The sequence below is a fragment of the Engystomops pustulosus genome, chromosome 7, assembly GCF_040894005.1.
Source record: "Engystomops pustulosus chromosome 7, aEngPut4.maternal, whole genome shotgun sequence".
Lineage (NCBI taxonomy): Eukaryota > Metazoa > Chordata > Amphibia > Anura > Leptodactylidae > Engystomops > Engystomops pustulosus.
The window spans coordinates 76035184-76058655 of NC_092417.1; the positions used below are offsets into that span (position 1 = coordinate 76035184).

Consider the following 23472-nt stretch of genomic DNA (forward strand, 5'->3'; position numbering starts at 1 on the left):
AGTTTATTTACAGCACATCTACTATATACAGTAATTCATACAACATCCAACCATCTGTGTGCAAATTACAACCTGTCTACTGTACATGCGCCTTTGTGTTTATTACACCCCATCTTCTGTACAAGTACCCATCTGTGTGCTTGTTACACCCCATCTTCTGTACAAGTACCCATCTGTGTGCTTTTAACAGCTTAATGTGCTATACAAGGATTTGCCTTTCTGCCTTTTACACCTTGTTTTCTTTGCAGTTATAATTCGTGTCTGTTGCACCTTGCATTCTGTACAAGTTTATCTGTATGCCCTCTACATCCTTGTTACATGTAAAAGTTCCCGTGCGTGAACGTTACACACCATTATGTCCTACTGTGTTCACAGTTTCCTACTGTGTTCCCTTTTGCTGCTATGTTCCTCTGTGCAGTCATTACACCCTGTGTCTTCTACACGTGCCCATTTGTGTGCTTATTACACCCTTCTTGTGTCTTTTCTACAACAGCTTTTTTATGTGTACCCTCCTCATCTGTGGGCTTGTTACGCTTTGTGATTTAAATGAGTGCTTATTTTTGTGATACACCTCATCTGCTGTACAAGTGCTTATTGGTGCCCACACAGTCTTCTTTATAGGGGCTTCTTTGGTTGCCTATTACACCAGTTTATCTGTTCAGGTGTGTGTCTGCTATACCCGTATGTATAGGTGGGCTGGTGGTCTCTGCAGGTCATACATATGGGGTCAGACTTGTACATCACATTTGGCCTCCAGCATTTCCAGGAAAAGTTTGTGCATAGGAACCATACCCTGTGCCCTCAGCCCATGAAAGTGCAGCAGCACTTTACTAGCTGTTTGGCGCAGCAGTGGAAGGGTGAGCAGGAGCTGTCCAGCTCTTCGTGGCTCATCTCGATGATAGTTGGTGTTATACTCATGCAGAGCTTCCTGGAGACTGTCCTGCAGGCTCCGAACACTCTGAACATCCTCTATATGCAGTGAATCTACAAGAAAAAACATGGAGGAGGTAGAGAAAGGCTTGCACAACTGACGCAACACAAATAGGTGAACTACTGACATGAATTTTTTGACAGAGATATAGAGGACCCACCAGTAAAATCCATTCTTGGGGCCCGCCACTGTACAGCTACAGTGGGGGTGGAGGGGGGGGGGGGAGAATATTAATTCAGGCAAAAATTGTGCAAGTTCTCCAAGAGACAAATTTGTGAAAACAAATACAGAAAATTACATTGTCTGATTTTTAAAGAATTTATTTGAAAATTTTTTTGCAAAGATTTCTGGCTCTCAAAGACCTGTACTACACCATGGTGAAGACCAAAGAGCTGTCAAAGACACCAGAAACAAAATTGTAGGCCTGCACCAGGCTGGGAAGAATGAATCTGCAATAGGCAAGCAGCTAATGTAAAGAAATCAACTCAGTGCAGTAATTAGAAAATGGAAGACATACAACATAACAAAGGCTACCGTCAGCAGCACACTATGCTGCCAGCGACTCGGATCCTGCAGTGCTAGACGTGTCACCCTGCTTAAAACAGTACATATCCAGGCCTGGGTGAAGTTTGCTAGAGAGATTTAAATGTTCCAGAAGAGTATAGGCATGCCATATGGTTAGATGAAACCAAAGGAGAGCTGTTTAGTTGTTTGGAGGAGAGTGAGTTGCATCCAAAGAGCACCATACCTACTGTGAAGCATGGGGTGGCAACATCATGCTTTGGGGTTGTTTCTCTGCAAAAGGATGAGGACGACTGAACCATGTACATGAAAAAATGAATGGGGCCATGTATTGTGAGATGTATTTGAGTGCAAACCTCCTTCCATCAGCAAGGTCAATGAAGGATGGATAACAACAAAGGATATTTAAGAAAGTATTGAGAGGAACGTTTGTTATTGACCAAATACCTATTTTCCACCATAATTTGCAAATAAATTTTTTAAAAATCAGACTGATTTTCTGGATTTGTTTTCTCATTTTGCCCCTCATAGTTGACATCTACCTATGATGTCATTCGGAGGCCTCTTATCTTTTTAAGTGTGAGAACTTGCACAATTAGTGGCTGTTGAAATCCTTTTTTTCCCACTGTAGTGTATTTAGCAATTTTCTTAATTTGGTGTTGTTCTGGGAACCATGTCAGCCCTCTTATCTCTGCGAGCCTCAAACACATTCCCACAATATGCTGCAAATGATCAGTGATTGTGGCCTCCAGTACTATTGACAAGATGAAGTAATGATATTGGTTAACTAGAAACAGAATCAAGCTGTCATCTGATATCCAATGTGCCTACATTAAGGTAAAATAAACTGTGCATATTATAGTTATGCATATGATGGTTCACATTTTGTTTATTAGCTTAGGGCCGCTGGGGGATTCACCTGCGATCCAGTCTAAGCCTACTGACATGCAACATGTGGATGAGATGTGAGTTGTATACCTGAGTTGGTGAGCACCAAAGCTTTTAAAGTGACATATTCTTCCTTGTCAACCCGGAGGTGGCGGTATCTGTGAACAAGGTGCCGAGTGCAAAGGTACAGATTGTGTAGGCTGCAGACTTGGGACCTTATTTCATCAATGGCATAATCCTCAGCATACACTAGTTTATCCCGGAATGGTAGAGAACGGTATACAACGCCCAACAGCAGAATCTCCATCCAGGCTCCTTGTAAAAGGCTCATTTGGTCAGCCAATGAGAGGGAGGAGAAGCCTAGATAAAAGTCCAGAGGACAGTCATACAATAGATGATGAGAACCTAGAGGTGCTGAATTATATTTAGGTGCTAGCAGAGACTAAAGGTATTGATTTTATAGAGTAGAAAGGGCCAGACTCAACGTGGGTTGAATAAATATATATATATATATATATATATATATATATATATATGAAGAGGCAGCACTCAATAAATTGTGGAAAAGTGGTGATCCTTTATTCCATCACACAGCGATGTTTCGGTGCTAAACCGCACCCTTCTCAAGCATGTTTGAGAAAGGTGCGGTTTAGCACCGAAACGTCGCTGTGTGATGGAATAAAGGATCACCACTTTTCCACAATTTATTGAGTGCTGCCTCTTCACTATATATATCGAGGACCCATGCCAAGGGATCATCGGCTGCTGCACCAACCATCAACCATTGGCCCGTGCTGCTTTGGACTTTCCATTATATATATATATATATATATATATATACGGCACTTGGAGACTGGAATGAGCTGAATTATACATAAAAGAGAGGGTCTTGGACTATGTAAAAGCAGGAAGGGGGTAGATTTTATACAGTAAGACGGTGAGTGATTATGGTTCTGGACCATAAGAAGGATGGACTGTAAGTGGAAAAAAACACATTAAAGTGAATATGTCACCAGGAATGTGAATTTTAGCTGGTGACAGGTTCCAATAGCTCATGCTATGTTGATTTTAAAAATGCCTTTGTCAGCATTCTGAATCATTTAACTAGTTTATAAGACTGTATTTCACATCACCTAGCTTCCTTTCAGTTGCATGTGATGAGCCCCGGGGGAAGGGTAGTTGCAGCTTGTGTCTCAGTCTCCTCTCCAGTTCCTGTCATGTGCATTGAGCAGGCATGGGAGGGAGGGGGATGGTGTGTAATAGAGGAAGAATGCATGATGAGACTAAGACACAAGCCGCAGCTTCCTCTCTGGGGACTAAGCACACGCTGCTGTCAGGAAGCCAGGTAATGTGAAATAAAGTTTTATAACGTGCTGAAATGGTTCCTAATGCTGACAAATGCATTTTTTAAATTAGTATAGCTATTGGAATCTAGCACTAGCTAAAATGACATTCCTGGTAACAGATGAGGTCGTTAAATGGTGGTAGTAAATCTGGATTAGAGGTAGTACCAACTAACCAGGAATATGTTTAGCCCACCCAATGGTCAGCACAAGCTCCCGATCAGCAAGTTCACAAAGGGTGCTGAGGACTTTAAAGTTAGTATCAGGGAGGTTGGGATCAGGCATGGCATAAATCTTCTCTGGTTCCGCCTTTAGAAGTTGTGACACAATTGATGTCCCTGGGTCTGAAAGAGAAAAAGGAGTCCATTAGAACTCTTGAGGAAGAAGACTGCAGAATTCTACTCTATAGCCTTAAGAACTCACATGTCTTCTTACGGCTTGCCTGAATCTGTGCCCCGTGAATGCCACCATCTGATATTAGAAATCTTTTATATTTCTGTCTCCCACCTCGAACTCTGTCTAGGCGCACACCTGCAAATAAAGGCACAAGGTTATCAGGTGTCTGGTGCCTCATCAGGAGGGTCATTAGTATCAGTTCTCACCTTCTTTTAGCATTCCAACCTTCAGACACTTGGCAAAGCGGCAGGACTGGCATGATTTCCTGCGACGCTTGGTGATCTCGCACTGCTTTGATGCTGGACAGCTATACTCAATGTTACCTGTGCAGAAGACATTTCAAAGACCTGATGATCAGTGATGACAAGAACATGAGTATACATACCTGTGCTCCAAACCATTTACATACAAAAGGCAAGCTCAACCACATGGTGTTGGTGTTACTTTTGGCATGCAACAGCAACAAGACATAGTTTTCTGTTTCCTCCCGCTCATTAACTACCTTGGATTGTGCGTTTGAAGAATGCCTTGCAGGCTTCACAGGAAGCTACACCATAGTGGTACCCAGATGCTACATCGCTACACACCAGGCAAAGCCTTTTTGGACATGGGCCATAGTTAAATTTCGCGTGGGGGGAGCTTCTTCCAGAGATTGAAGGGGAATCCAGAGTGCTAAGAGACAGACTGAGGACCCTGTTAGTGTCAGTGCCTGGACTGTGACATGTCATTGAATGTGGACTACATGTCTCACGTTTAAAACACCATTCTGAGGTCAGAGGTTGCTCTTCTGAGGTCATCCGCATCAGGAGGCTGAAGAGAGAATAGATTATAGGATTAATTTTTGATTATTATTCTGTCATTAAAAAAAAATCTACCATTTGCTTTTATGCATTATGAAACAAACATACCTTGAGAATGCTGTAGCTACATTGATGTTTGGTTCACAATGCATGAAAACAAATGGTAGATTTCCTTTAAGAAATAAACGATGCACTGGAACATCCACTCCACTATCCATATCTCCCTGAAAAATCACTAATATTGCCAATAGGGCACATGTATCTTAAAAATCTACCATGAAAATCAAGCATGATAGCAAGAGTTAATAGAGAAATTAAAAGCACTACTGGACATTGATAAAATCAACACGGCAAGACACAAGGAGAGCGGAGCAAAGGCGTTTTTACAAAATGGAAAGTATTTATTGAGCCTCGTTTAAGCAGGCAATAAGTTATTGGTAAAGTTCCTTCGTCATGTGGAGATGCTGTTATCCCAATGAAGGCATGACGTGAGTCCTCATGATCTCCAATTTGGAGCAGGATTTTTGATAGCTACAATTTCAAGGATGTCAGATATATATGGGGTGCAAAATTTGATGATTGGACAATTATTTTAGTATATGTATTGTTAGTATGGGTTGTAAAATTTTGAAATGTCAATAAAAATGTTTGATTCAAAAAATACCAAGGGGTGAGCCTGTGCTCACTGTACCATGCACAATTTACTTCTATGGCGGCCATATGGTAACTGTATGCTGGCATGTGGCCGCCATATATGTGTGTGTGAAAGGGGCCTAACAGGAACATACAGGTCCTGTCCTTAAAATGTCTCAAAATTGTCACATCCGGTGGTTTGCTCCAAATTCAACACTTTTCAATTCAGATATATCCTATGACTCCAGATGTGGTAGATATATGAAGTGCAACTTTTCAAAAAGTTGTAGATTTAAAGAAAATCTACCATCAGAATCCAGCAGGATAAACCAGGAACACTTACTAATAGATTCAGACATTTTGACTGTGGAAATTTTCTTATATTTGTTATCTAAAATTATGCTAATGGGTCAGAGGGGCCAGTGGGTGTTTCCAGAGCCCCTCAGTGATGTCTTTTCACTGGCTGTTACAATGATTAGACCAGGTCTCCCCCTCCCCCTGTACTTCCTGCTGATGCTAGATCACACAGGCAGAGGGAGGAGGGAGAAAGAATAGGGAGACTCATTGTAAACAGTCTGTGACAGTGCACCACTGGGGAGCTCTAGAAACAACCACCAGAGCCACTCAAACTCATTAGCATAATTGTAAAAGGTAATTTTAGAAGGAAGGTGGCCATGGATATAAGAAGATTACCACAGTCACAGTGTCTGGATCTATAAGTTACTGTGCCTGATTTGCCATGCTTGATTTTGATGGTAGAATTCCTTTAACCCCTTAAGGACGCAGCCTGTTTGCAGGTTAAGGCTCGCTACTTTTTTTTAAAATTTGACCAGTGTCTCTTCCTGTGGTAATAACTTTTCAACGCTTTAAGATATCTCTGTGATTTTGAGATTGTTTTCTCGTGAGACATTGTAGTTTATGTTAGTATTGTCATTTTGGTGATCCGTTCCTTTTTTGGGGGGTAAAAGTTCAAAAATTTAGGAAAAATTTGAAAAAAATGACTATTTTCAAAGTTTCAAATGTTATACCACAAATTTTTTGTGATAGAAACCTTTTGCCATTGGTCTTCTTTTTATATCCATTATTTGTTTTAAGTTTCCATTTTTTTTTTTTTTTATGGATGTGAGAAGGCTTGAAGTTTTAGTAGCAACTTCTCAAATTTTCTTGAAATTTGAAAAATGCTAACTTTTTGGTGATCAATTCAGTTTGGAAGTGCTCTATAAAGACTTATGTACTATATACCCCCACAAGTAACACCATTTTATGAACCTAACATCTCAACCTATTCAAATCAGCATTTATGAAGTCTGTTAACCCTTTAATTATTTTTCCGGAAGCATATGAAAATGGAGTGGAAATTTTGAAATTTCAATTTTTGATTTCAATCTTTCCAATTTAGCCCTAAAATGGATACATTCAGAAGGAAATTGAGGTAAATATATATTCCTAATTTCTTGCCCTGCTTCTTCCGAGTACGGCAATACCAGACATGTGGATGTCAGCTGCTGTTTCCCTGCACAGTGATGTCCAGAACAGAGTTAGCGATACTGGGAATTTGGAAGGCCAATTTGGCTGCAAATATTTTGTGGTGCCACAGTGTAATTGAAGAGCCCCTGAAGTAAAAGTACAATAGAAAACCCCCCAAAAGCATTTTAACCCCCAACACGCTGGTAAAAATTGAATGCAAAGTAAATGGTGCAGAGTAAAAATTTACAGGCTGGGCACACGGCAGGGCTGAGAACGGAAGGAGTGAAATTTTGATTTTCCAGCTCCGTTTTCACACGTTTGGATTTGGAGTGCCATGTCATGTTGGCAGGGCCCGTGAGGTGCCAGTGCAATAGAAACCCCCAATAAATGATACCATTACGGAAACTAGACCCCTCAAAGAATTTATCGGTGGTTGTGGTGAGCATTTTAACCCCCAACACGCTGGTCAAAATTGAATGCAAAGTAAATGGTGCAGAGTAAAAATTGCGTTTTTTATCTCAAAAATGTCATTTTAGTGCCTCATATACTGTGCCCAACCCATGCCACTTTAGACAAACACCCCAAAAATCATTCTGCGGGTTGTCCCGAGTACAGCAATACCACACATGTGCCAATAATTTACAGACTGGGCACACGGCAGGGGTCAGGAAGAAAGAAGCACAATTTAGGTTTTTAAGCTTCGTTTTCACTAGATTGGTAATGGGGGATACCCCCCCAAGGTACCAGTACAATAGAAACTCCCAAGTAGTGAACCCATTTTGGAAAGGGCACCCCTCAAAGAATGTATGTAGGCTTGTATGAGCATTTTAACCCCTAAGGTGCTGGCTAAAATGTAATACAAAGTGAGTAGTGCAGAGAAACAATTGTATTGCAATTTATCAAATATGCCATTGAAGTGACAAAAGTATTTTGCCCAACTCATGCTACTGGGGAAAAACACATCAAAAATCATTCTGCGGATTACCCCGGCTAGGGCAATACCCCATAGGAGGCAATAATCTGTAGGATGGAGACACGGCACGGCTCAAAAGGGAATAACTTGTTGGAGCACAGACATTGTACTTTTTTTTTTTTTTTTGGCATCATGAAAGATTTGTAGATGCCAATAGGGGCCAGTACAGTAGAAACCCCTAAGAACTGACCTTATTTTGGAAACTACACCCCTCCATGAATTAATCTAGGGGTATAGTTAGCATTTTAACCCCACAGGTGGACCCCTGAAAAAGTGCATAATGGATAGTGCAAAGTAAAAAATATCCATTATGTCATTTTGTGCCCAGCTGCTGCCATGGGAGACAAACACCCTAAAAATCATGATGCATGTAAAGCATACGGGACAGTAATCTACAGGCTGGGCACATGGCAGGGCTTAGAAGGGAAGGTGCGGCATGCAGCATGATGTATAAGCTGTGCGTCAGGGTAACAACAGGGTACTCTAAAAATCCAGGGATGTATGATAAATTCGGAAGCAATCTTTCATACATAACCCTGGTTTTTCTGGGCATGTCTCACAGTGATGAATGGTGTCCTTCCGAATGCCATTTTTGGAGCACACCCTGCACCTCTTTTGTGACTTTCCCTTGCTGGCTGTTTGGGGAACTACTCCTGGAAAGTGCTGCCCTGGTACAATACGTGATGTGGCCTCACTTCCAGATGTGCTAGCACTCCCCCCTTCCTGGTCTCCAAAAAGAAAGTACTTTATTACCACCTCTTGAAATTCCAGGAAAGTTCCCCTCTGGCCGGCATATCGATGCAGCACATAAGCATTATACAATGCCATCTGCATGATGTGCACGGCCAGCTTCTTGTACCACACCCTCGACTTCCGCATGGCATTGTACGGCTGAAGCACCTGGTCAGACAAGTCCACCCCTCCCATGTATTTGTTATAATCTAAAATACAGTCTGGCTTGGGGGTTTCTGTACTGGCATCTCGTACTGGGACAGGGGTGGTGGTGAGCTCATGTATTGTGGTTAATACAAGGACCTCTCTCTGGTCCTTGTACTTAACACACAATACAGAGTCGCTGCATAGTGCCCTGCTTTCGTGCCTTTTAAGTTTTTGCCCAAGCAGCGACTTAGGGAGACCTCTCTGATTTCTGCGTACAGTGCCGCATGCCCCAGTATTTCTGGAAGTGAGGCACTTGAACAGGGTGGTGCTGGTGTAGAAATTGTCCAGGTAGAGGTGGTAGCCCTGGTCCAGCAGTGGGTGCACTAAATCCCACACTATCTTCCCCGTAACACCCAGGAAGGGGGGGCATTCTGGGGGCACTATAGTGGAGTCCTTCCCTTCATATACCCTGAACTTGTATGTGTACCCTGATGAACTTTCGCACAGCTTATACATCTTCACACCATACCTTGCCCTCTTATTGCGCAGGTACCGGCGGAAGTGAAGTCTCCCTTTGAATTGTACCAGGGACTCGTCTATGCTCACATGTTTGGCGGGGGTATATGCCTGGGCAAACTTCGCACTAAAATGATCTAATATGGGCCTGACCTTAAATAACCGATCATAACTGGGGTCACCTCTGGGTGGGCACTGTGTGTTGTCAGTGTAGTGCAAAAACTTATGGATGGCTTCAAAGCGCATCCTGCTCATTGCCATGCGGAACATGGGGGTGTGGTACAGTATGTCTGTGCTCCAGTAGTCCCTGATTGAAGGCTTCTTTACTATCCCCATAAGGAGTATTATGCCCCAATACTTGTGCATCTCTGCTGCAGTGACAGGGGTCCACCTGTAGGGTTGTGCATAAAAGGACGTGGGGTTTTGGGCAATATGTTGTGCAGCGTAGAGATTTGTCTGAAATATAATAATATTCAGCAGCGCCTCATCAAAAAAAAACTTTAAAAAGTCCACAGCTCTGAGCCCTGTCGTGTCAAAGTTAATTCCAGGATGGCCCAAAAAGTCAGGGACCTGAGGGGTATAATTATCTGTTGCTACCCATGTGGGTGTCGGTGTCAGAAGCAAGCATGTTATATGCCTCCAACACAGTGTACGTCTTCTGAGACATTGCACACAAAAAAAATAGAGAACTAGAAAAATTAGATAATGTGCACCAAACTACACGGATAAACCGTCTAGCAGGCAAACAAAAAAAAATATATAATGCTAAACTACACGGACAAGCCGCACAGATGGCACACACAAAAAATAATGTGCACTAAAGTACACGGACAAGCCGCACAGATAGCACACACAAAAAATAAAAAATAATGCGCACCAAACTACATGGACAAGCCGCACAGATGGCACACAAAAAATAATGTGCACTAAACTACACGGACAAGCCGCACAGATAGCACACAAAAAAAAAAGATAATGCACACCAAACCACACGGACCAGCCGCACAGATGGCACACAAAAAATAATGCGCACTAAACTACACGGACAAGCCGCACAGATAGCAAACAAAAAAAAATAATGCTCACTAAACTACACGGACAAGCCGCACAGATAGCACACAAAAAAAAAAAGATAATGCACACCAAACCACACGGACCAGCCGCACAGATGGCACACACAAAAAATAGCTAAGTACGGGTACATTTGTAGGAAAGAGGCAGCACGCCAAAGTACGTGGAAAAGGGTGAAGCGTTTATTCCATGTGCAACGTTTCGGCGTTGTGGCACGCCTTTTTCAAGCATAAAGTGCAATGTGCATGTCCAAACATTTAAGGACCAAGCAGGTAGCTGATTGGTCAAGGTACATAGTGACAATAAATATGATACACAATAAAAATCAATACATATTTAAAAAGGATACATTGGGTATTGATATAAGCTTGATACAAACTTTTTGTGCAAACAAGCGTGTAAACAAACATAGTATAAAGTGCTAAAATACAGTCCTCCCACCGGTGTCTCGACCCCGCCCACGTCTCCTCCTCTTCATTCATGTATAATCGGTGGCTCGTCTCCATCCACCTGTTTTTGAGCGCCAACCGGAAGTGACGTCATCTACGAACCGGAAGTACACCTACGGCACTCTGAAAAAAAATATTACCAGGCACCGAAAAAACCTATGTGCACCGCGCAAAAAGGCGCTACAAATGCACCTAGCTTGCCCTAAGACAAACTAACTACCGCTAAGACTGCTAAAGATTCTGTGCAGCGCTATTCACACGGCGCACTGAAAAGTGCGTCCAGTGCAGAACAACGCTAACACAGCGCACTGAAAAGTGCGTTTGGGTTCAGAAGGGACAGACAGGGAAAAACGGAAGACACGTGGGATCACACAAGGCGATCACACAGGGAACACACAGGACACAGGAAAAAACAGATAGGGATAGGGATTTGTAGGGAATAATAGGGATCAGATAAGGATCAGAACACTATTTATAGTGTAAAAGTGTATTTTGGTGCACACAGTAACGCTCTTTCCTCTCTCCAGCGATACCAAACCAAAATGGTGCCGCTGGAGGAAGAGGAAAGGGCTAAAAGCATGTTTTTTAGCCTAAAATCGCTGTAATTGGCCAGTCAGGTTTGACTGGCCAATCACGGCGATCAGCGGGCGGGACCGATTTGATTGGTCGGGTGACGGAGACAGGAACTCCTCCTGCCTCTGTCACCCAAATCTCGTGCCGATGTCACCACGTCTCGCGACGTGGTGACAATTCTAAAATAGTATGCACTCGCGCCGTAGCTGTACTACGCTGAGCGCTAATCGTCGGAAGCTGCGCAGTACAGCTACGGCGCGGAGCGCTATGGGGTTAAGCATGATCCATTTCAGTCTCCTCCTGGTCTACGAAAAACATTAGAACTTACTGCAGCAAAATATGAAACTTTCTAGTCAAAAAGCTGAAAATCTTCTGCAGACATTAACATCTCATGTGCCAAATGAGAACAACATTATGCCTCAACGCACCTTCTCCTCCTCGGTGCGCTCAGTTATAGTACAACTTATGAATAGATAAATAAGGAGGATCACTATCTACAGCTGTATTTTTATTTGGGAGCGTTGTAGCGACAGAAGAAAACATCCATCACTGCAATTATGTGCTTTCATGTCCTAATGCTGACCGAGATAGCACTTTGGACTTGTAAACACTGTGGCACTGGGTCACTTACTCATAGATCCAGGCACTGTGGTAATCTTCTTATATTTGTTATCCATGGCCTCATTCCTTCTTAAAAAGCAACTTATTATTATGTTAATGGAACCAGAAAGGTACCGGTGGGTGTTACCAGTGCCCCTCCATGCTGCATAGGCTGTTACACTGTGCAGGAGAATTCCCCCTCCCACTGAGTGAGATTATATCAGGCAGAGGGAGGTGGTAGTGCTGAGGCAGCAGGGATAGGAGAAGACAGTATAAATGCCTGTGAAGCTGCAACCTAGATGGGCTCTGATAATGCACCCCAGAGCCCTTCAGACTCATTGGCATAATTTTAAAAGCTGATTTTTAAAAGGAAACATGCCATGGATGACTCATGCCAACTATGAGTAGGTGTCCCTGGTTTATCATGCTTCATTTTGATGGTAGATTTCCTTAAGGCTACATGCACATGAACGTATAGTATGGACATGTGCTTGCAGTTGTTTCAGCCCACATGTCTTTTCATGGGCTCACAGATAGTTGTGGTTTCCATGACCCTTTGCATGCTGCAAATTATAGAGTAGATCCTGCTCTTGTTCATGTTTGAAGGTCAGACAGTCTTTTTCTATAGTCAGTGGTCTGTGAGAAGACATCACACACCGTTGAAACAGAGGATGCAAACAACGACCACGGAACTGTTCTTTGTGGCCTGTGAAAAGCGCACGTTTATGTGCAGGGAGCCTAACTGTGATGTACATTCTGCTAAACGTATACTTTAACGGTAATGCCGCTGTGTTAAATAGCCTGTAAAACATTACCTGCACAACGTGTGGGCATTTCACAAGGTGCAAACAATGCATCCGTGAGCCATTTTTGGACCATCAGGGACGGCGCTATGGGTAGGCAAAGTGGGCAATCGCCCAGGGCACCCTGGAAGGAGAGAATCTCTTCTTTCAAATGAATCTTGAATTTTGATTCTAGGTGCCAGGGATCCAGAGATATTCAGGTTTAAAGTGAGAATATCAGGTGCCATTCTTATGTATAAAAATCACTCCCGACGGCAGTTTAACAGTTAATCCTAACACTTAGAAACACACATTTAGATTCATAGATAATGGAAATATTGGGGGTCATTTACTAAGGGGCCGAATCACGGTTTTCCGACGGGTCACTCGCAAATTTCCGATTTTCGCCGATTTTCCCTGTATTGCCCCGGGATTTTGGTGCACAAGATCGGATTGTGGTGCATCGGCGCCGGCATGCAAATCGACGGAAATTGGGGGGGCCTGGCCAAACGAAAACCCGACGGATTCGGCCACATTTACAAAAAAAAAAAGGGTCGCTTGACACGCACTTACCTGCACCCACGATAGGACGGTGAACTTCAGTGCACTCCAATGAACTTCAGTGCAGCAGCGACACCTGGTGGAAGTCGGAGGAACTGCTCCGGCCAATAACGCAACAAAATATCCAGAAATGCCGGGCGGTGAAAGGGTTAATACCCCTTGGTTGAATTCCCGGGTGAAGAAGCTTATCAACTATATCATGTCTATATATATATATATATATATATATCTGTCTAGTTATCTGTCTCCTATAATCTGACCATTTATATATCTCGCTTTTTCAATCAATCTTTTATTACTCCTCTTCTACTGTATTTCTCATCCCGTGGATAGGGCCTATCTTTAGTTCGTGGGAAACCCCTTTTAAGAAATATATCCAGGCTCTTTTGAGCTCTGGCAGAGAGTTGCATGATCTCACGACTCTCACAATAAAGCTCACCCTCATATGTAGAAGTGGTTAGCACTGATAGGGCCGTGGATAGGGCCTAACATTAGTTCTTGGAAAAACCTGTTTAAGTATAAAATTCTCAGTTTAGTTTTAATCCGATTTGAAGTGAGAAGGAGACCATATGTGCCTTTCTCTGGATCAACATTCCTTGATATAAAACTTAGGTCTAAAAACTGTTCTTCAGCTTAACCCCTTATCGCCAGAGCCACTTTGCACCTTCCTGACATTTTTTCAAATATTTCCTGTGTCACTATAAGTGATTAGCTTTGGAACACTTTAACATATCCAAGTGATTTTGAAATTGTTTTCTGGTGACACTTGGTACTTCATGTTAGTTGAAAATTTTGGTGTTATGTTTTGCTTTTATTTATGAAAACGACAGATATTTGGTGAAAATTTGCAAAAATTCTCAATTTTTGAAATTCAAAATGTTCTACCTTTCAACACAGAGTCATAATAGCAAAATCACTTGAAAACTTACATTTACCGAATGTCTGCTTTAGGTTGACACATTTTTTAATGCATCTTCTCATTTTTGTAAGAAGTTATGGGGCTTTAAACTTTGCGATTTTTCACATTTTCATAAAAAACACAAAATCATGCTATTGAGTGACCTGCTCACATTCTCTCCATCAGTTTTACCTGGAAATTTATCATTTAAAACATAATTATCATTTTCACCCAAGTGCATAACTTTACATTTATTCACATTAAATCTCATCTGGCATTGTAAGTCAATGCCTCCAGTTTCCACAACTCTGTAATATTATACTATCCACTTCTGTATTTATTACTTTACAGAGCTTAGTATCATCTGCAAATATTGAAACTCTACTGTGTAAATGCTCTATGAGGTCATTAATAAAAATATTTAAAAGAAATGACCCATGTGGCACCCCACTGGTAACTTTAACCCAATCTGACAATGTTCCATTAATGACGACTCTCTGTTTTCTACCCAAATACACAGATTTTACCCTAGTCTCGGCAGTCTTATTTTACATACTGAAAAAGATATAAAGGGAAACTCTGAATGCAGAGTTAGGCTTACATGACTATGTTACATAGACTCTAAGCTTTTTCTGTTCTTTTTGGTGTTGTCTCCCTGTATAATCCTTATCATTCATGATTTTGATGGTAGATTTCCTTTAAGGTGAGGGCAGTAGAGGAAACCGGGTTGGCCAGCGCTGTTGTATAAGTTGGCTGTTATTAGCTACCCATAGGGGCACATGTATCATAGTTATTTCAGTGGCCACTTTTTCAAGTTTCCTGAAGTTGGCCTACTTAATCATTGCAATGTATCTTAAGTTTTTTCCCTTTTTGATAAATGTCCTGAGTTGCCTGTTTAGTCTCACTTTTTTTTGGTGTCCAACTTTTTAGTCTCAAATTGTAGCTCCCAAAAGTAAGTCTTGGTGTAGCATGCTCTTGTTTGGGACTGATTAGGTGCAATGATGGGACAATTTCAGAGCCCAAAAGTCTCACAAGTTGAACAAACATCTGCGCTACAGTGATAAATACAGTATACTGCAATAAATCTTTGAGACACTTAACTTTGGCACGCTGCTTGATTCTGCACCTAAAATCTCAAACTGTGAAAAGTCTTTAAAAAAGTTGACAATAATGCTTTAGATCATATGCTGGTGCCAAAATGTATTTTGGATAAACGTAAACATAACATCCCTAATTGTTGATGAACATAAATAGCAGACTTATAGCATTTCCTGGTATTCGTGGCAGCAGTTTAATGATATAGTGACTACACTGACTGTAGAAATATACAGCATCTGATTAGATTTATTGGCTATTATTGAAGGACAGCACAAATGGACATCACCATATCAACATTTTTGCTTCCACCAGATTCTTTAGACAATAGTCCACAATGGAAATAAGTTAATAATAATATAATGGTTGGTAAATTACAGTTCACTCCATCTACAGTTTTATACCTACCTGTACCCACCCCTACCTGTCGCCAGCTGCATACCTTTCTGTCAGCACAATGTTGTCATCTTACCAGCACTTTATGGATTCAGAAGCACATGCTTCTATCACAGCCATTATTCTTGACTCCTGTCCTGAGTCAGGCCAGAATGCTGTCACTCTAGGGAGAATGCAGAGGGTAACCATTTCATAAAAGGACTTTGAATGGTGTAAATCACAGACAAAAGTCATACTGCTGCATGATTTACTGGAAGCTATAGTAAAGAGCCTTAAACACAGGTAGGTGTGAAGCCAGAGGTTATAAACATAAGGACAGTGGTATGGGACACAAAAGTCTAATGGAACAGAGGCATTACACAGGCAACTGTAAGGAAAGAGGTTATAGATGTAAAGAACTGCAGGGATGGAGGATCTGGACCTTAAAGTCTAATGGTACTGAGGCATAACACAGGCAACTGTAAAGAAAGAGGTGCTAGATGTAAAGAACTCCAGGGATGTAGGAATTGGACATAAAAAGCTAAATGAAGGAAATTATATATAGGGCCATAAGGAACTGTGACAAATGCTCATTAAGCGCAGGTAACTCTAGAGAGCAAGTCATGATACACTGGGACCTGTGGGAACTGAGACATAACACTGGGAGCTGTGGGGGACAGAGGCATGAGGAACAAGGGACTGTTGTGCCCAAGGGCATGGGGCACAGTCAGCAATGTAGAAAGTGGCATGGACCGTATCATATTTTAAGCAAAGAGGCACAGGCACATCTGCCCATGGGGTAAGGAAACATCCTGTAGATTCAGTGCAGTATAGAGGTGCTGAATAATATTGGCACAAAATATACCTTACCTCAGAGACAGAAGTCACATTTCAGTAGTGACGGGTCCTCAGGTAGCGTGTTTAGAAACCGTAAAGAGACCTGGAGATGAGAGATGTGAAGTGGGACACAGACTCAGCTGGCAGTCTGATAAATAGGAGGGGGAGGACGCAGCCTGGCAGGGGAGGGACAAGTATCTCACAGGTCACTACTGAGAATGCCATCCCAGGGTCACATACTCACAAAAAGAGTGGGTTCAGCAATATGCTTGAGTTTTAGAGGGGGGCCCTACACCCACAAAACAGACACTGAGATCTTATAGGTACTATCTTTAATCAAGTATATTACACAAAACATTTAAAGTGACTACTTCCACCCTGTTCAGGAGGGCACTAAAACCTTCTGTGACCTCTTACACCCAGTGATCCTCAAATGAGCCTCTTTTATTTCGTACAGGATGCTGAGCCTTTCAGGTGACACTTGGCTGGTGAATTATTATTATATTATAGAGAGCAGGTATAGAGGAGTTGGTAATTTGGGTTTGGTGTAGGAGGGGTGTTATAAACTTTACCATTGTGTATCTCTGAGGGTGCAGCTGTCAAGCACAAGCCATCTCCTTAATGGTCAAGTTATGTTTGGGCTGTAAGGGGCCGCAAGGGACAGAACAAGGGGAAACACTGTACTCATGAGAGGAGAATAGATTTGCTGCTGAGACTGGTCTGCGCTCTGAACATTGGTTAAGAGTAGCTTTTAGTCAGAACACCAGGGACTTTGGCAGCAGAGGGACATACAGCTCTCTACACTGCAGGTTAATGGACATTACTAGGCAAGAAGCGCTCAGCCACGTTACACGTTACACGTTAACCCTTCAGCAGCAAAATCCCTGAATATTTATTGTGATGAGGTCGCTGATATTTAACCTACATCTGCTCTAATACCATCTGAATACTTACTAACACATTTGAAGAATAAAATGCGTGCTTAAATCCTGACACAATCCTGAGCATGTAAATGCTCTAACCACTTTAATCATGGGAGTCTTCCATACTTTAAAAGGACATAGGAGAGGTAGAAATGGCTCAAAGATGGGCAAGCAGCTCAGCATATTCATTGGTTCGGAAAGTCTCTCATAGAAAGAAAGGCTAATAAAATCAGGAAGTTTTCTGCTTCATAAAAATACCTTACAGGTGATCTGATTTACCTGTACATATCATTGAGTGGTCAGTACAAACAACTATACAATAAATCAGGGACAGACATTACAGGTGGATAGGTGATTAAGATTATTTTTTTAAGTAGTCATTGTATGGAATACCCTACCCAAAGAGGTAGTGATGGCATAAACTATGGTACTTTATATAGTGAATGATTCTTTTCTACCACAAATAACATTGGTAGTTAAGCAGTTACATAGTACAATTGAAAAAAGACAAGCCCATCGAGTTCAACCAAGGAAGGCAAGAGACAGAGCTGGGAAGAAGGGATGTGGGACAAACAGAACTCTATTCATTAACAATTGATTTTAATTTGCAGTAAAAGGGCATCTAACCCAGCTCACATGACCCAACCACCAACTCACCACTTCCACCAAGTATTATAATCTGCTGGCAGTATGTTGTATAGAAATGCACTGTGGTTTCCAACATACCTTTATTGTTTCTGTCCATAATGCCATTTCCTAGATATTTAATGTGTATGGCAATGAGGTAGTTGGTGCACCAAGATCATGTCCTCAGCACCCAGAGTGCTCACGCCATACATAATCACAAGATAAAGCTCCTGCTTACCTGACAGAGAGGGCAGCAGTCCAGGCAGAAATGGCAGTGCTTCAGGTGCTAAGATATGACTTTGAAAAACCAGCTGCCTATTGAGACATGGTGCAAACTCCCTCTGTCCCCAGCAGGAAGAGGGAACATGATTAAGATGGTTTTGATGCCGCAGTTTCTATATATCCTGCATAACTCTCCAGTATGGGTAACACTGTCCTATTTCCATAAAATACAAGGGTTGTTCCGTAGATTGATTTGGAAAGGCCAACAGGCACGTATCAGTCTGGATACGCTTCAGAGAGTAAAACGGAGGGGGGCCTGGCAATTCCCAATCCCTGGTTATAATTCCTAGCCTCCCAGTTCCGGCACTTTGCTGGATGTGGTAAGGTAAGCGGCGGGCAGTTTGATTAAAGAGTGGACGGGGGTTCCTACTCCTGTACACGCTCTGGAAGCAGAGTTTGGAGGAGGATTACTTAGTATTACATTGATACTTATGGGAAAGGTATGGTACAAGGCGAAAGAAATTCTGTGAACAGCTAAATTTACCCCTTATAGCCCTATATGGAGGAACCCGGCACTTCCGGAGATTTTTTGCTTGGAAGGCTTTTCGCCCTGGGAGGGAAAGGGGATCCTTACCATAGAGGACCTATGCACTGATGCTGTATGTAAAACATATTGAAGAGCTTAGCACCGCTCATCAACTTCCACACTCCTGGTTTTTCCAATATTTACAACTGCGGCATGGATATTACACCCAGAATAGGTTGACCCCAATTACGTTAGGTCCTTGTGGTACTCTGAATAGGGCTTTGCTGTCTACTACAACTAAAGGGTTAATGTCCTTTTATAACACAGTATTATTGAACAAAGTGGTTAAAAAAGTGCCCGTGAAATGTCGGGCTAAGTGGGAAAGAGATATTGGACCTATTTCAGATGAACATTGGCCTGGAGGGTGTACCATCTCTTTCTCCAAGTGAGCCTTGCAGGATGTCACATCTCCTCATGTTACATAGAGCATACAGGTCGCCACAACTATTATTTAAAATAGGGGCCCGTGGGGACTCATCCTGTCCCAGATGTGGGATGGAAGAGGCAGGCATTCTGCACATGATGTGGGAGTGTGGGGAACTAGAAGAACTTTGGAAGGGGGTGCTGGAACTTTTGGGTAGAATATATTCCGTTGTCATTCCAGCAACACCCCTCACTTGTTTGTTAGAGATTCTTGATATGGACAATGTTTCGTACTCCAACATTATTGGTATCCAGCTGTCTCTATATCAGGTGAGAAAGCTAATTGCTGCCCATTTGATTAAGCCAAGGCCTCCTACGATAAGGGAATATAAAGATAGGGTTAACAACGTTATTAGACTTGAATATGGAACATATTTGAAAAGAAACTCCATTGCTAAATTTGAGAAAATATGGGGGAAGTGGATGGATGTACCAGGACTGCCATCACGATAACTGCTCCAACTCAGAGCGAGTCTGCAAAACCAACTGTCTTTAGCCACCTAAGACGATAATTGGAATAGAATGCCATGGGGGGCTGACTTTGGGGTGACTTTAAAGTAAATTGCAACATCCCCCCATGTTGCAATTTACTTTAAAACACAGATCTGATACGGCCAAATGTTCTTTGTACGATTTTATTGCAACTGAGTGAAACTGTCAAAATACCAAGTAATACTTTTACAATTTCTACATGTAACGTAGTAGATTGACTTTGTCCTGTGTGGACGAAACACGTGTCGGGGAGGTGCTGGGCAGCTCTCCCTCTATGCGCCTTATTACGTTTTAACTTTCAGGTATATATTGTGATTTGTCTCTTAGCGCTGCAACTATCTTCCCTTATTTATTCAGGATGGATTGTATTTTGGGCCTTGCACTGTGCACTTTATGATGTTATGTAATACTATGCCTAATGTCCATTGTATAATGTTTGCTGCCCAGCACCTTGTTGGCTTCTGCCATGCAACTACCCAGATTTATGTGATGTTCTATTTTTAGTGCATACTAATAAACTTTATATATTTTTTAGTAATGTATGCTCACTTTATCTTTTCTTTTTTGGTAATTGTTTGAAGTAGTCAGTAGTACATATTGCACTTCAGCTTCTACCCTAGTCATTCTTCTGGAAAGGTAAGAAATCTACAAAAAAGAAAAATATCAGAACATAAAGCTGACAATGCACAAGCCATAGAACTACAAGAGTAGAAGATGATATTACAGTTTATTTACACCTTCTATCTTTACAGAGCAAGTCTACAAAACTCTCCATAGGCCTTTAAGGGATTGCAGGACCGCCACAGGATTGCAGGAACGCCACAGGATTTAGGAACACGGGAACACGGTAATCACCACAGGAACACGGGAATCACAGAATACACAAGAACACGGGAATCACAGAATACACGGAGGTGTCTGGAAACGCTCAGGAACACAGAGGGCTTTCTCTTCAGTAACAGGACATGAAGATCCGGCAGGGGATGCTGAGAGTCGCCAGGCTATATAGCCGAGGAATGCCAGAGCCAATAAGGAGGATGCTGGCCCTTTAAGGCTGGGAGAAGTCCACGCGCGCCCCCCGTAGTGGCGGGAGCGCGCGACTGCAGGGAAGAAGCATGCGGCCTACATGCTGGGAGCTAGAGTACAGGCCGGAGCCAGGAGAGGTAACTGAGGGCAGGGGGAGCGGGGACCGTGGCAGCAGGCACAGGTGCACCCGCAATCCGTACCAAGGATTGCGGTTGTAACCGTGACAAGCTGCAGTCCTTTATCCACACCTCAAGCCCTATCGCCCCAACACTTAGCCTCTCTATCTCAGCTGTGCCCTCCCCCCCCCACTCTCCAAGACCCAGTTTGGCTTTATATCCAGCAAATGCCTACTAAAAAAGACTTTAGAGAGCTGATCAATGAAGTCAAAGAAACGTGTAGGCAAGAAATTGCAGCAGTGCGCAAAGATGTACAGTGGCGCAGAGACTGGATGTGTTAGAGGATGATCATAATGCAGCTTGCACATTGGTCTCAGCCCTACAAGACCAAGTGACAGAGCCAACTTTGACTATCAGAGATTTGAAACCCATATAGAGGATATCGATAACAGAGGCCGTCGCCACAATATAAGGGTACGTGGCATTCCGGAACAACAGGGACGTACAAGGCTACCTACAACAACTGTTTAACATGATCTTTGGACAAAAATGGACAGAGCTCATAGGGCAAAAAACTAGGGGTCCCCCTAGGGACATTATCTGTCATATTACTGACCTTGAAATTCAGGAGGAGATTATAAAACGTTCTCAATCACTTAAAACCGTCTTTTTCCTTGGCTCTCGGCTTCAACTTTACCAGGATCTCTCATGGATTACGCTTCAACAACGCCAACCCATTAAACCTCTTCTGGATGGGCTGCGTGAGAAAGGGATACCCTATCGTTGGGGATTCCCCTTTAGCCTGACAGCCAAGTAAGACGGTTATTCAGCCACTCTCCGTTTCCCAGAAGACCTTCAGGCCTTTTGTGAAGTTTTGCAGCTGGATCCTCCAGATTTACCTGATTGGCCCCAGCAACCACGGATGACAACGCTGCCCCCAACCTGGCAACCTGCTTGCCCACCTAAGAAGAGACAGAGAGCTCCGGACCAGAATCGCAGATCCCTGACGAGGCAATACGTATTACTAGTGTAATACACTTTTTGTTATTCTATGTTTTTTTTGTAAAAGTTGTATCTTGGTTTTTAGGTATTTCCATGGATCTCTTTTTATGTTAATTCGGTCGCCATTAGGTGTGGAGTGTTTGGCTTGGTTCCCCGGGAGACCCTAAAGCCGAGTTTCCGTCTACTCTACATTTCACTTACACAGCTCACAGGCCTCATTACACAGAAAATGGTTAAACTTAGACATAGGGGCACATTTACTTACCCATCCCGTCACGATCCCCGCTGTGCGTTGTCTGATAAGGATTTGGGTCTGCCGTGATTCACTAAGATCGTGCATCCAATTTTCTTGCTTTCCCTGCTGAGGTCCGCCGGAGTTCACCTTCTTCCTGGTGTATGTTAGTGCTGATCTTGCGACCCAATTTAGTTTTTAAATTCTGCAGTTTGCCCGAATCATTCGGGTTGCCCAATGTCCACCCCCCCTGATTTGTATCGCATGCAAGCCGGCGCCGATGCGCCACAATCCGATCGCGTGCTACAAAAAACCAGGGCAATTCAGGGCAAAACGACGAAAATGCGGTGTTCAGACCCTTAGTAAATGTGCCCCACAGTCTTTCTTCAGGAGACACATTTTACAGCCGCAGGGTCCTTTCAATTTGCTAAGCATTGGTTCCCGACAACCTATATGGCACATGTGCCTATGAAGAAGAAAGCTGGAGTGGCTATATTAATATCTAGCCACTGTCTCTATCAAGTAACAGAGAGCGTAATCAACCCCCAGGGTAATTTTATTATTTTTGGGGGAACTATCTTCAGTTTTTATGTCACTTTATGTAATGTATATGCCCAACAACTGCCAAATCACCTTCCTTTCTAAAATCCTTTCTAAATTGCTATCGATCTGTAATGAAGTACTCTTGGTGGGGGGCGATTTCAACACTATTTTCTCAGATAATATAGACCGCTTGACCCCTCCCTGCACGCCCAACACCACAAGGGGTGAAATCACTTGCGCTACGCTTTTGCCAATTAATTCGCAAACACTCTTTATATAATTTATGGCGAGTAAACAACCCTACGGCTAAAGAATATACTTTCTACTCACAAAATATGGGATAAGGCTCCGAAAGGTTCACTGTCTACTATATATAAAGTACAACTAGTACAAAATCTTAATGCACTGGTACCATACCCCCGCGCTTTTACATAAAATGAACCCAGATATCCCGGATGTTTGCTGGAGATGTGATCCCCCAGTGGCCACCTTGTACCATATTTCTGGGAGTGCTCGGCTATACAACCTTCTTGGGTGAAGTTCCAAGAAGTAATAGAAAAGGTACTGGGGGTGAGAACAAACAAAATTGCTCCTTCATATTTTATGTGCTGCTAAGACCTGGATCTCCCTGAATTGGAGACACTGTACGCCACCCTCCATGTTAGATCTTTATTTCCCCATTAGGCACATT

General features: G+C 42.6%; 1 protein-coding gene across 1 annotated transcript; it reads right to left on the bottom strand.

The window, feature by feature from the left end:
- Positions 1-55: 55 nt before the first annotated feature.
- Positions 56-16705, bottom strand: ESRRB (estrogen related receptor beta). Its single transcript, XM_072114226.1, has 8 exons — positions 16623-16705; positions 15850-15936; positions 4583-4890; positions 4287-4403; positions 4108-4215; positions 3861-4028; positions 2432-2701; positions 56-984 (listed from the first exon to the last, which is right to left on the bottom strand). Exons 2-8 carry the CDS (start codon positions 15891-15893, stop codon positions 728-730), a joined length of 1272 nt encoding a protein of 423 aa, XP_071970327.1. The 5' UTR covers positions 15894-15936; positions 16623-16705; the 3' UTR covers positions 56-727.
- Between the last annotated feature and the right edge of the window lie 6767 nt (positions 16706-23472).